This window comes from Heptranchias perlo, chromosome 18, assembly GCF_035084215.1.
Source record: "Heptranchias perlo isolate sHepPer1 chromosome 18, sHepPer1.hap1, whole genome shotgun sequence".
In the NCBI taxonomy this organism is placed as follows: domain Eukaryota; kingdom Metazoa; phylum Chordata; class Chondrichthyes; order Hexanchiformes; family Hexanchidae; genus Heptranchias; species Heptranchias perlo.
In genome coordinates this window covers 9284513-9297905 of record NC_090342.1, presented here as the reverse complement: position 1 = coordinate 9297905, position 13393 = coordinate 9284513, and the positions used below count along the sequence as shown (strand labels likewise).

At 38.9% G+C, this 13393-nt stretch overlaps 1 protein-coding gene across 3 annotated transcripts in view; it reads right to left on the bottom strand.

Annotated features, from left to right (window-relative positions):
• Window positions 1-7141: 7141 nt before the first annotated feature.
• Window positions 7142-13393, bottom strand: part of LOC137334572 (host cell factor 1-like) — a 67773-nt gene continuing 61521 nt past the window's right edge. For all 3 annotated transcript variants that reach the window (XM_067999344.1, XM_067999345.1, XM_067999346.1), the window contains exons 23-25: window positions 12716-13013; window positions 10893-10950; window positions 7142-9308 (exon numbers count right to left, since the gene is read on the bottom strand). In XM_067999344.1, the coding sequence (XP_067855445.1) occupies window positions 9266-9308; window positions 10893-10950; window positions 12716-13013 (399 nt within the window). In that variant the 3' untranslated portion in view covers window positions 7142-9265. The remainder of the gene's footprint in view (window positions 9309-10892; window positions 10951-12715; window positions 13014-13393) is intronic.

Genomic DNA, 13393 nt, shown 5'->3' with positions numbered 1-13393 from the left:
TTTGGTGTTAGTTCAGGGATAAATTTTGGCCATGACAACAGGAGAATTCCCTTGCTCTTCTTCAAATCTTTTATGTCCATCTGAGCAGATGGACAGGGTTTCAATTTTAACATCTCATTTGAAAGACTGCACCTCCAACAATGTAGCACTCCCCTCAGCTTAGATTATGTGGGGCTTGCATCCAGGACCTTCTGACTCAGAAGTGACAGTGTCACAGAAGTCACGGAGCCAAGCTCACACTTAGTATAAAGTTATATTGAAACTTTTTAATGTTAACATTGAGTATAGAAATTTTGCCTGCTCTTTTCTTCTGTAAAAATAGCTGTCGGGGAAGCAGAGCTCTGCACACCTGTGCACGCGTGCTGCTCTCATGGTCGGCAGGGTGCGATCCATAATGTAACTCGGGTCTTGCTGGATGCACTTTGCACTCTATAGCGCCAATCTCAGGCTGGTAGTGCACTAACAACTCCAGCCTTAAAATGAACTTCCCCAAATGAAAAAAATGTTGAAAATTGCCCAGAACTATATCTGGAACCTAATCATTGTAACATGTTCTACAGGTAGACCACCTACCTTACTCATCCAACTTTCCACAAGATTACATTGATGCATTTCTGTAACTAAATAACCATAAATCCTACTTGCTGATGAGAACATGTCTAGTCCCTGTTTGAATCCCATCACAAATTTCTTATCCCACCATCATTGCTGGTAATTAGTTCCACATGTTTATCACTTTTACTGGAAAAAAAATTGTCTGGAATTCCCATTTTCTTTCGTCATCCTTAACTTGAAACTAAGGCTCTCTGGTTCTTGACTTTCATACATTGCAGAAATCCGCATTCTCCAAATCCCTCAATCTTAAATGCTTCTATCAAATAACCCATTGCTTCTCTTTTCAAGAGAGAAATGTCCTAGAGTAGCTAACCTCACCTCACAGCTCTGTCCCTATTGTTTTAGAATCAATCTAGTACTCCTCCTTTCAATAACTTAACATCTTTTCTAAAAGGAGAAAACTGCAACCATTACTTCATGTGATCTCACCAAGTGCAGATATAATTTTAGAGTAATCTCTCATTATAGGTTACGCTTCTACCTGTATACCCAAAAATTCTGCTTGCCTTCCCAACTGCGCTGATGGTTTTAATATACTGTCCACCCCCCCAACATCTCTATGCTAGTTCTAACATATTTGAAGGCTTTGCTGTTCTCCTTTTTTGCATTTGTTGTGTTTATCACCAATTTCTTTGCATTTTTCAGCCCACCTTTCTATCTCTCTATAAAGTTCCTTTCCTGAACATATTAACATTTTATATGCTTTCTTCGTCTTCCTAATGCCTTCCATAACTTTCTTAGTTATCCACACTGATTTAACTTCTTTATTCCACCAAAGACATATTTCATCTTTTCCATGTTAAAAAGTATCCCTTTAATATCAGTTCCAATTTCCACTGCTCTAAATGTCTGAAGATTTTTATATAAAATAGACGTAGAGAAGATGTTTCCAATTGTGGGGAATTCAAAACTAGGGGTCATTAATAGAAGATAGTCAATAGTAAATCCAGTAAGGAATTCAGGAGAAACTCCTTTATTCAGAGTGGTGAGAATGTTGAATTCGCTACCACGTGGAGTGGTTCAGGCAAATAGCATATTTGCATTCAAGGGGGAAACTAGATTAGTACATGAGAGGGAAAGGAATAGAAGGTAATCTGATAGGGTTAGATGAAGTAGGTTGGGAGGAGGCTCACCTGGAGCACAAACACCGGCATAGACCAGTTGGGCCGAATGGCCTGTTTCTGTTCTATAATGCCTGTGTAATTTTCAAACGTATAGGGACTAATCCAATTCCCGTATTCCTATACTTGACTAGTCAAACCCTTTGCTTGAAAACTAATCAGGTGCATTTCTTCCCCTGTTGGATCTACGTATCAATGCCGCAATGTCACAGCACTGCTGCGAGGCAGAGAAGACAATTGTTCCTTGTACATCCCCTGGTGTCCAGTCTGCTTGGCTCTCTGGAATCCAGGAACAAACTTCTGATTGGCAAGAAAGGACTGCAGCTTTCTGATTTCAAGCATTCTTTGAAGGGACATTGGATCAATTGACTGGGCTTTTATACATCATTTTATGAATGGCATTCTGAGCCTGCTGCTATTATTCTTGGCTATCAAAAAAAAGATTGGAACTTCCCTGCAAGAGGTAATACTAACTGCATCTTCTGAAAATCAGGTGGGAAACATGAAATTCTCAGCAAGGCAAACCTAAGTAGGATACCTTGAGCTGGAATCCAAGATGTACAGCCCTGTAACTTTGTTACTTAATATGCATAGTACTTGTGATCAGAGTTAACTTGAGTTGTAGCTACACTCATATCACGTAATTTGTTTAAATTTAATACATTGCCCTCGCCAGGAAGCTACATGCATCTGGAAAGCCCTTTGAGCATATAGCCACCTACCCCATGAATTCAAACACATTCTCTCAGGTGGTATTAACATCTCGACTTGGACAGAAGATTTCTCAGACTTTATTTGCACCTGGAAAATCGTGCGAGAGCCAACAATGAGCTATATAAGCAAGGCTTTATCTGTTGCCATAGGAATGCTATACAATTTGGCAGGACTTATTGCCACTAAAAGCTGCTACAGCCTACAACCAAATTTTCTTAAATAATATTTGTGGCAGCTCACTTAAGAGTCAAAATTTGGGGCAGGCTTGACCTCTAGATCCATGATAGAATTTCCATTTACAGAACACTGTGGTATCTAGATGCCAAAACGAAGTGGCAATAAGAACAAGACAGTTCTTCAATGAGAATGCTGAAAGAGTTAGAACCATTTGCAGGCTGCAAATCAATCGCCTCTGTTGGGTTTTTTTATTCGTGCACGGGATATGGGCGTCGCTGGCAAGGCCAGCATTTATTGCCCATCCCTAATTGCCCTTGAGAAGGTGGTGGTGAGCCGCCTTCTTGAACCGCTGCAGTCCGTGTGGTGACGGTTCTCCCACAGTGCTGTTAGGAAGGGAGTTCCAGGATTTTGACTCAGCGACAATGAAGGAACGGCGATATATTTCCAAGTCGGGATGGTGTGTGACTTGGAGGGGAACATGCAGGTGGTGTTGTTCCCATGTGCCTGCTGCCCTTGTCCTTCTAGGTGGTAGAGGTCACGGGTTTGGGAGGTGCTGTCGAAGAAGCCTTGGCGAGTTGCATGCAGTGCATCCTGTGGATGGTACACACTGCAGCCACAGTGCGCCGGTGGTGAAGGGAGTGAATGTTTAGGGTGGTGGATGGGGTGCCAATCAAGCGGGCTGCTTTATCTTGGATGGTGTCGAGCTTCTTCAGTGTTGTTAGAGCTGCACTCATCTTAAAGGCATACTTTCCCCCCACCTGCTTCCTCATCTTGAATTGATTTTACATATGGGATAAACATCTGGCAACAAGATAAAAAGCGTGCGCTCCAGATGAATTAAGTAGTACCAGAGCCTCAGACATTGGGGAGAGGCCAATAGCTTTCCCCTTCTGTGCCAATCATCAATACTACCCGAGTTACAACTTAACTGAAAAAGGGTAGCAATCAGCAACATAAAAGTCCATGGGGGTTCCTTCAGGATTTTCGTGAGGTGAAGGAGGTCTGATGCCATCTCCTTGGACACGAGTCAGCAGAGAATGTCACTCAACCACTGTATCAGCACTCTGATCGATGCCTCCACTTAGCTGGAGCAGGAAAAATACTTTGCAGGGTTGTCACTCAGTGTCTCCTTAAGCTTAGGATTAACTGAGTTTGGACATCACTGTAGTCAGGTCGTGCCGTCCGGTAAATAAAAAAAAGTCATATTGAGCCCACTTGCTAAGCTACAAGTAATGTTCATACCTTCAGAAATCATGCCACAGTGGAAAAATAGCATAAGCAGGTGTCCTGAGCATAGTCACTAGTAAAGGTCCATAACGTTTGATGATATCTTAAAACCAACAGCTGGCATAGACCAATAACCACAGGTGAGGTTCCAGTGGGCTGAAGAGTGCAAAAGACATTGATCAAAGCAAACTTCATCAAAATTAGGAAGTCTAAAAAGGCTCAACAGTATTAGAAAATTATCAAAAGGTGCACAAGCAACTATTTTATGAAACTTGGGAGTATTCAATGCATTAATAACCAAGACCATTGCTGACGATGGGAGAAAAACAGGTGAAAAGGTCCACAGCCAAGTGGGGGAAGGTTACCCAGGTGCATATCTCTACATAGCTTTCCTCCATGAAGATTATCACATTTGCATGCAGTCTGATAACTAAATAAGACATTTATTCTAATTCTCTTTGATTTAAAAGAATTATAGACAGCGAAGCTCCCTTTCTAAAAAAAATCAAAGCCTTTTCTAATCACCTGTAAAATATTACGGCTAAGATTAATTCTAGATTAAATCCCATTTAAGACAACATTTATTTTTAAAACTGCTTTTGACTTTTCTGACAGAATATTTCCAAAAATTAGTACGCATTTCCAAAAAAGTGAGTACACCTCTCAACAAGGTACTAGCAAAGAAATCTCAAACACTAATTATATACTAAAATCAATAACTTCAAGTCCTACAGCCACTACTACAGTATTACTCTGGCACTGGCATTCTTAAAAATTCAGCAAGCATTGAGATTTTAGGACCGGTTCTCCAACTGAGCGCTTGAAGGGAGCGCTAGTCAGGAAATCATGGCTGCACAGTACTCGACTTTCCAAGAATGGCTGGAAAATACAAAATCATCAAGGAGTATTTCAGCAACTTTGACATGCCTTCTTTGTAAGTATTATATTTCTTTATTAATACTGCTTCAGTAACTTTAATCAAATACTATTGCTTGCTATCAGAGTAGGATATAAAATAACAGTCCACAAATCCTTGTGCTTAATATCCATGTTTTCTCTTTCAAAAACTGGTCAATCAAATCTACTTCAATTCTATGAATTCAAACCAAACTTTTGTACCTCTGGTCATTATCCCATCCCTTAGTCAATAGGATAGTCGTTCTATCCCACAGACACCTCCACGGATGCAGACAATATGACTTAATCAACACAATATCAGATGTACCTGAGTTACGCACAAGATATTACTGCTCCATAGAGTTAATACAGGCTGTAGCGCCTGCCAGTCAATGGCACTTCTAAACACTTTCTGGATCTGCCACAAGATGCTCTTTGTGCTGAATACTGTCTTGTACCACTTCTTAAAACTTTAAATTTTTGTGATAATGCAATCAGGCATAACTTACAAATCTACAGTAAACTATACATTTGATGGAAGGAAAGCCAGCTGCAGTGATGCAGCAAGACTGAACTGCTGCAAAAGGATCATGGTTTGATGTTTTAAGGAGTGGAGCTCAAATTTGGCACATATTAAAGAACATTAGATTACTTACCAGAGATAATGGCCCTAAAAATCTGCAGCTGTTCTGGCAGACTCCCACCATATTTGTTTCCTGGGGGCAGGGGGGGGGGGGGTCGTGGAGGGAAAGGGTCAGCACCCCATCCCAGCCACTTATGCCGCTGTATGTGGCCTCTTCCACTGGGGGTGCCTCAGATATGACCCCAAGGCACCAAGGATTCTCCTGGCCCCACCTCCTAACTTCACGAATCTCGCTAGGGTCAGAGGCAGCAGCTGCATCCTGGCACTTACACCAAGATGCGGCCTCCCATGGATTTTCAGGTTCATGGTCTTCTTCATTCCTGAACGGATGGTGAACTATATACTTACAAAAAGACATCAACATCCAAACAGTGGGGAAAATACAAATAGTTTAAGTTTGGCGCTGAGGCCATAATGGTCATACTGTTACCACCCCACTGACACTGGTATATATAGGCCTTTATCTATAACAGTAGCTCAGTTCTTTTGAACAAAGATGGTAGTATGGAAGTATACAAGGAAGTAAAAGCACAGGAAAATAAGAAGCTCCATTGATGAGATCAACAGAAAACCAAGATAACCAGGCAAACCTAGGAAACTCCTAATTCGTACAAAGGGGATTGGGTTGCAAAAAGGAAAGGCATGACCTATATTAAGCCTCTAAGATCCCAGACTATTAATGTGGCATCCTAATTACTTTCCTCTCCCCCACCCCCCCCCTTTTTGTATGACAGGCTTAGTGACACACACACAAGCCCAGTTCCTCTCCCCCCCACCCCCCCACTTTCAAAAGCAAAAAAATTACAAACTTTCTTACCTTATTAGGGATGAACCCCACAAGTCATTTTTAACATGTACTATTTTCACTTTTAATTCGCTAACCTTTATACAAATCATCTTCACATTAGCTTTTGTTCTAAAATAGTTCTTTTCGTATAAAAGCTGCTTGTTGTTACTTTAGTTTTGTGTCAGTGTTTGTTGGGGTACTAGTGGAAGACATGTGAAGTAATTCAGAAAATGTGTTGCTGTGTGGAACATCTGTTTCTGCCTTCCGAGGTGCTTTTGAGTCCTTTAACTCTTTCAGTTCCAAGATGTTATGCTGTGGTTGGATATGTTAAAACTTAAGAATCATCAGACATGGGCTCACCCATTATAGGGTTTCAATTACATCAGGGTTTTTTTTTGGTTGGTTGGCGGGGGGGGGGGGGGCGGGGGAAAAAATAGAGAAAGAGGTCGGTTGTGGAATTCACAGGAAATAAATGTCATTTTGGAAACAGGCAAAATAAAATGGGTGGGCGTGGAAATGAAACCAAACATCATGGCAATAAAATATAAAAAAGACATCACAATAAAAACACAATTTCATTACATAAGTCTTTTTGAGCAAGAACAGATGACCAAAGCTACATTCAACCAGTTCTTTATATAACACTGTTATATTTGCACCATTTTTACTCTGGCATTAACAAAATGGGAGGAAAAAGTGCAATTTCTGAATGCATGTTAAAGCAAAGAAATACCGTCTGCATCAATGATTTAGTTTTTAACTACTGAAAACCAATGCAAACACTTTGTCCCTGCACAAAATAATAAAAATGAAACACAAGCACAAAAATAAAAATAGGGAACTCTGATCAAAATAACAAATATACTTTGGGGAAAACAAAGTCTCTTGCTGCCTAGCTATCAACCCTGGTCATAGAAAAACCAAACAGAAAGTTGGCAGAGCTCTATTAATTGCTGCTGGGTGTCTTTAGCACACTATCAATTATTAAAGGATGGCTCATAAATAAGGTAATCAATATTACAAGAGTATAAAAAGTATGCAATTTCAATGTACACTATATTAAACATATTTAAATGTACCATTTCAGTTTGCACCACTTGTTACAGTATGCTGTTGTGGATGGGTAGAGCTACATGTATGGTCATGAGACTAGCATTCAGATTCAGCAACTTTTCTCTTTATTTTCATTACAACAGAAACCTAATAGGAACAGGTCTGACTGAATCCTACTTCAGGTCACACTTTTTTCACTGAAAATTAGAAATTGGTCTTAAAGGGCACCGCTGCAACCTTAAATATCCCAGTTTATAAAAAGTGTTTACACCTTTTAAATAAAAAAATTACTTCAGGCTTTTATTGAGTTAGAGGTATAAAGTGAATATCCAATCACAAGGTGTGAGGAAATATACCAAATGATCCATCCATTGCTGCATTGCTGGAAATGTAGCTTTTTAATTAAACTAAACTGCACAGAATTGTTTAAAGCAGTATTTACTGCAAAAAGAAGAAAGCTTAACATGCCTTACCAAATAAGGATTACTCCAATGATATTTATACATAATCTATACATATCTGTAGAAAGATACAAGAGCAACATTACTAAAAGTTATAACTTTCTTCTGGACTGACACTTCCCAATGCACCTTGCTAAAGCCGAAGCCGTTAGTGTGGGATTAACAAAAGCGTTTTGTGCAGATCTTTGTGTGCAGTTGCCTACAATTCAACTCAGGATTTTCTCTATCTTTTGCACTATAACTTTGTGAAGAGGCAGCTGGGTTAACAAAAGATAGAAAAACAAAAAAAGAAAAATGCAAGAAATTATTATAAACTATTGAGTTCAATGACAAATACAAATCCACTGGTTAGCAATAGCAGAGGTAATCTTCTGAACTATACAATTATGATGATGATGAAATTAGCCAGTATTACAGCATTAATCAATTTTCAGCCTCAACCAGTCCAACAAAATGCTTGAGTTAGGAATCCTTAAAGTTGCATGACCCCACAACGTTCTGAAAATTAACAGCGCTCATCAAAATAGGAAGCTCTTGTAAAAGGGACTTTTAATTCATTTAACCTGTGCAATTGAAACGAAGTTTACACATTTAAAGCAGCTGTTTTGCTTGTGCTGCTTACAGCTAGTCATCACTGTTTGCTGGAAGACTGCAATCAATACCCTTGTCATACACATATCCTGTATATATATATATAATATATATATTGTGTGAGTGAGTGAGTGAGTGAGTGAGAGAGAGAGAGAGACTTTAAATTTGAAGAAACCAAACTGCTGCTGCTACAGCAAAAGACCTTCTAAAATTAATTTTGGCCCAACAAGAGATGATTCTGGTTAATCTATTTGGTGATTATTAATAGGAACTTTAGTAAAACAGTGGGGTCATACAACTTCTACACCTAATACATCTTCATTCATTTTTATATTTGTATAAAAATTGAAAATAAAAAGGCAGTTTTAAATTTTTCATCACAAATCATGCACAAGAATGCCACTTGGTAGCACACACACACACAAAGAAAAATTGTCCAATAACTTTTGTTTCTAATGGTGATTCAGAATCTGTGTAAGTGCTACTCTGAGAAGGAAGCTGCTTCTCCGTAGTGCCTTTTTTGGTCCCAAACTTCATCCACATATAAACATGCTTTAAAGACCTACCTAATCCACCTGCAACAAGGTGAAACACCAACATTTCTTTGAAAACTCTTTAAACCACTGCTTGCACAGCAAACATCCAGTCACTACTGTAGTGATTTCAGAATAAGCCACTTTAGAAACAAGCCACCTACATGAACTCTACACAGTAATGTTAATACAAATTTAAAATCTACATTATATGTTTCTAAAAAGCTATCATTTAAAACTTGCCTGAAGCCTATTTGTCACAGTTCTAAAACAAGAAATGTACTTTGTACAATTAATACAAATTAAATTCCTTCTCTAAGAAGCTCACAAGTTATAGGAATTAAGAGTAGAACAGAAACATATTACAAAACATTTACAAAATAAATACAAATACTATCTGACGGTACTTTACTTCTTTGATCCAACAAATAGAAAACTTCTTCTATTCATCCTTCGGACTTGGACTTCTTGGCACCGCCACTTTTAGTGCTGCAATGACATTCATGGCATTGTGTTAAAAGATTTCCCACTGTGGTCCAACTAACAAACCCTCATTATTCCCCTTTCCTCCTCCACCAACTGCTTTCTTCTGAATAGTGCTATTTTCTGCCATGCACCTTTGAACACAGAGTGTAAGAAGGTCTGAGAACCAAGGCTTCCTTGGCTACTAAAGGTTCACAAGAATCACTTATTTCTTCGGCCCAAATCTGGTCAATAATCGATGTTACAAGGGAATACAGTTGAAAAAGACACACAGAAACCCCCTTTAGCAAGGGAATCGCAATCTTTCCAGGTCCACCTTGAAATCTGGAGCAGAATTACAGTAGTTCCATTCATCTAAAATCAAAGTGATGGCCCATTCATATGGGTGGCCTCTGCCGCCATTGAAGGCATCAGCCAATTTATTTCCCTTGAAGTTTTTGGCTGACAGACTGCACAATTCACCTTACACCAGTGCCAGATTTGAAAGGCACTGGGACAACTAATGAATCAGTCCCACCCCATTTTTTGATAAACTGATCCCAATCACGTTGCTAACACTTCTCTGTTCTACTCCAGCTATATTGCTCAAAGGTGGATTTTGTTGATGTAGCGTATGTCACATCAGCGATCTCGTATTCACTCGGCTCAGGTTCCTTCCAGGTAGGGTCCCTACCCTGTGAAGGTGGCACAAGTCACTAAGGTTTGAGACAGTAAGGAAGGTTGCAGCTCGGTAAAAATTCTGGCACTTAGTGACCACCACTGTAGAGTGATGGAACACGTTTTGATCTAGGATTTCAGGACGGTGGAGAACGTGTCCGAGAGAAAGTTCACTCGTACAGTTTGTTGCATAAGGCGTCATATGGCCCCTACAAGTGGACCTTCTCACATATTCAATACTGTGTAACGCACCCTTCTGTGTGATCAAGACTGTACTTAAGAGACCCTTAACTGTTTTTGAACATCAAACATGGAACCAACAAACTGTAATCAACCATCTTTTTCTGCTGCCAAAAATGGGAGAAAAACTTGAAGGGCGGGCACAAAACAAGGCCTCATACAAAGTAGAACAGGCAAGATCATCTGATCAGACGGGACGTAAATTTCTTAAAGGGGCGGTGGCCCCCGGGTCTTCTTTCCAATGAAATAAAAGCAATATATTTCATTTATATATGAAGGTTAAACAGATGAGGAAGAGAAATGATTTACTCAAGTCAAACAAGATGAAGTGGCAAACAATTCCTGGAACTCAAATGTATGATCTTCCAGTTAAATTGCTGGTCAGAAACCCTATGGGGGTGAAATTGGTCTACATCAGTAGTGCCAAACGGGCTCATTGCGAATCGGCAGCCTGTTTTACACCATGCCTGATTTCCTTTTCTATTGACTTCAATAGGCGTGGTGTAAAACGGGCTGCTGATTCGCAATGAGCCCATTTCACCCACGAGTTTTAGTGTACGTACAGGCAAATGTGCCATATGCAATAAGAACAATCCTAAAAGCCTGTGCACATAGAGAGTTTGCTCCTTTTAAAGAAACGTACTTTAAATTTGTCCTCACTTGAACTGCTGGAACTTACAGTAGCTCACTTACTTATCTGGTGATGCTGTAGGCCGTTTTGCAGCGCCTTTTGTTCCTTGTGCACCTGCGTCTAAGGAATATGAAAATAACTGAGTTGTGAAAGCTCCTCTGGACACTGATGCAGTTTCAGCAACAACGTATGCAGGAATATTACATTGAACATTACAATGATTAATTCAACAGGTAATTCCTCTGCCAATAACCTCTACCAAAAAGAGAAAAATCAAAATAAAAAAATATTTTAAAATTCCAGCTCCAAGTAGACTAATCATTACCACGAAGTTTCATCATTATAATTTGTTACAAGTAGAAAACAATCACTTTTAGAATTAAAATAATTAGGAATCTTATAAAAAGCTATCTTAAATTCTATCAAAGTAATGAAAAAAGTTTAACATTTTACATTATATGGAGATATATTTCTAATGCACTCAACTAGCACTATCAGTGCAGTTAACACACCATATGATCTCAATAAATCTGATTCAAATAGTGGTGGCTCTGAACAAACCTTGAATCCTCCACATTAATATTTAGTGCTGTGGTATCACAACTCCACCCATATCCCACAGACCACCAAGTTCTAAATCTCAAGAATACACACCACAACTGAAGAGAGCTCTCTCAGTTTTCAGCTCAGCGCCTTGTTATGGTGGAAAGCTGCATCTTTGGAGGGAACAGAAGGCATCGTTCCTCTATAGTTAGGAATACTGGTTTATAGTGAATAAGTCGTTTCATTTTCATTACATTGGATTCAAGCATTTTTACCGGAGTTTTTGGGGATCGAATTCTGTAATTCCATCTGTTCTTCTGCGAAAGCCGTAAATCTGTACTCTTGTCTATAGGCAAACCCCGCTAGACCAAATCACACTTGTGTCTAAAAGGTGTGCGGACGTACAGGCCCCATAGGAAGGACCCACTTGTAAATAATTACGGACTTTTTATAAGCACTTATTATGTTTAAGGTTTTTGTTTTAGATGAACAAAAATATTCTGCAAATGTCTATTTATACGTATAGTATGTCATTCAGTTCCTTTGCCACAGCTAGCCTGTATACTAATTTAGATCATCTTTAACACTGTAGGGCTGATTCTTCACAACTGTTCCCAGATGCAAACCAGTTCTAACATATTAATAAACAGTTTAAAATTGTAAAGTGCATTTGAAAACACTTTGTGATTACAAAAATTAATTACAAAATCATGATATTTTTATACTTGTACAATGCACTTTGTACCATGCATACTGCATCTAGCAATGTATAAGAACAAATTAAACTATGGCTGTAAATTCTTCCAAGTTTTTGTTAATATACTTGGAACTTATACATTTTCATAGAATCACAAATTGCAGCACAAGCCATTCGGCCCAATGCAAATGTGTCGGTGCTAGCTCTTCAACTGGAGCAATCCACTCTTATCCCATTTCTTTGCACTTTCCCTGTACCCTTTTATATTCTTCCTTTTAACATACAAATCAAATTCTGCCTCAATAACTAGTTATAGTAAAGCATTCCACGTTCTAATAAGCCTCAGTGTGAAAACATTCCTTCTGCCTTTCTTCTAGTGTTCTTTCTAGAACTGTGTTCTTCTAGTGATAATCCTGACCATATGCCCTTTTACTACCAATTCACCAACCAGCAATAACAATCTTGAAAAGTATAAATATAAAAAGCAAATCTGCTTTATCAGATACACATTAACCAGCAAAACTGCATTTACAAACTTAGCAGTGGCATATAATCTATATTTTTCTGAAGAATCAGTGAATTTTGAAGTTTACAAGCCAGTAAGACACAGCGCACCGATGCCTAAATTGCATCAATAAATGTTACCTTGAAGCCATCTAACTTGTGTAGCTGGTCCATATCCCTTCTCATTCCGTGCTGCAATCCTAAAAATGATAGCAGGCTTTGTTGTACAATCAATATGTGCATTTGCAAGGTGTGAAGAGGACACCACACAAGATGGCTTAGCGCCACAGTACACTCGCATAAAGGCCAGCTGGGCCGGACTTCCAGATTTTGATTCTGTCACTTGAATGCTGCGCACTGCTAAATAAACAGAGTACTCCAGAATTTTGCCAGCAGTTGTAGCAGGTGGTTCCCAGGTAAGATGAGCACCATCTACACTCTGTGAAAAGAGCACATCAAGAAATTAAAATCAGTACTCACTTCAACATTGCTTTTTTTGGCATTTCTTGACACAAGTTTCTAAACTAACTAACTTTTCCACCACCAGAAAATTAAACTTAAAATTCTTATAGGAGCAGCTTCCCCCCCCCACCACCATTTTATTGTAATTTTATCGCTGTTTTGTCCCTTGATCTTAATTTGGAGATATACATTTGAAACACATCACGCAATTCATTGCTTTTCCCAGAAACTACTGATTTTAATTACTGAATTTTCAGGATACTGTTGTAGCAAAATGGTTTTACAAAAAACAGCTCATGAAGTTCAATAAACTACTATATTTCCAAAAAGCTGAACCATAAGTTTATTGTAAACCAC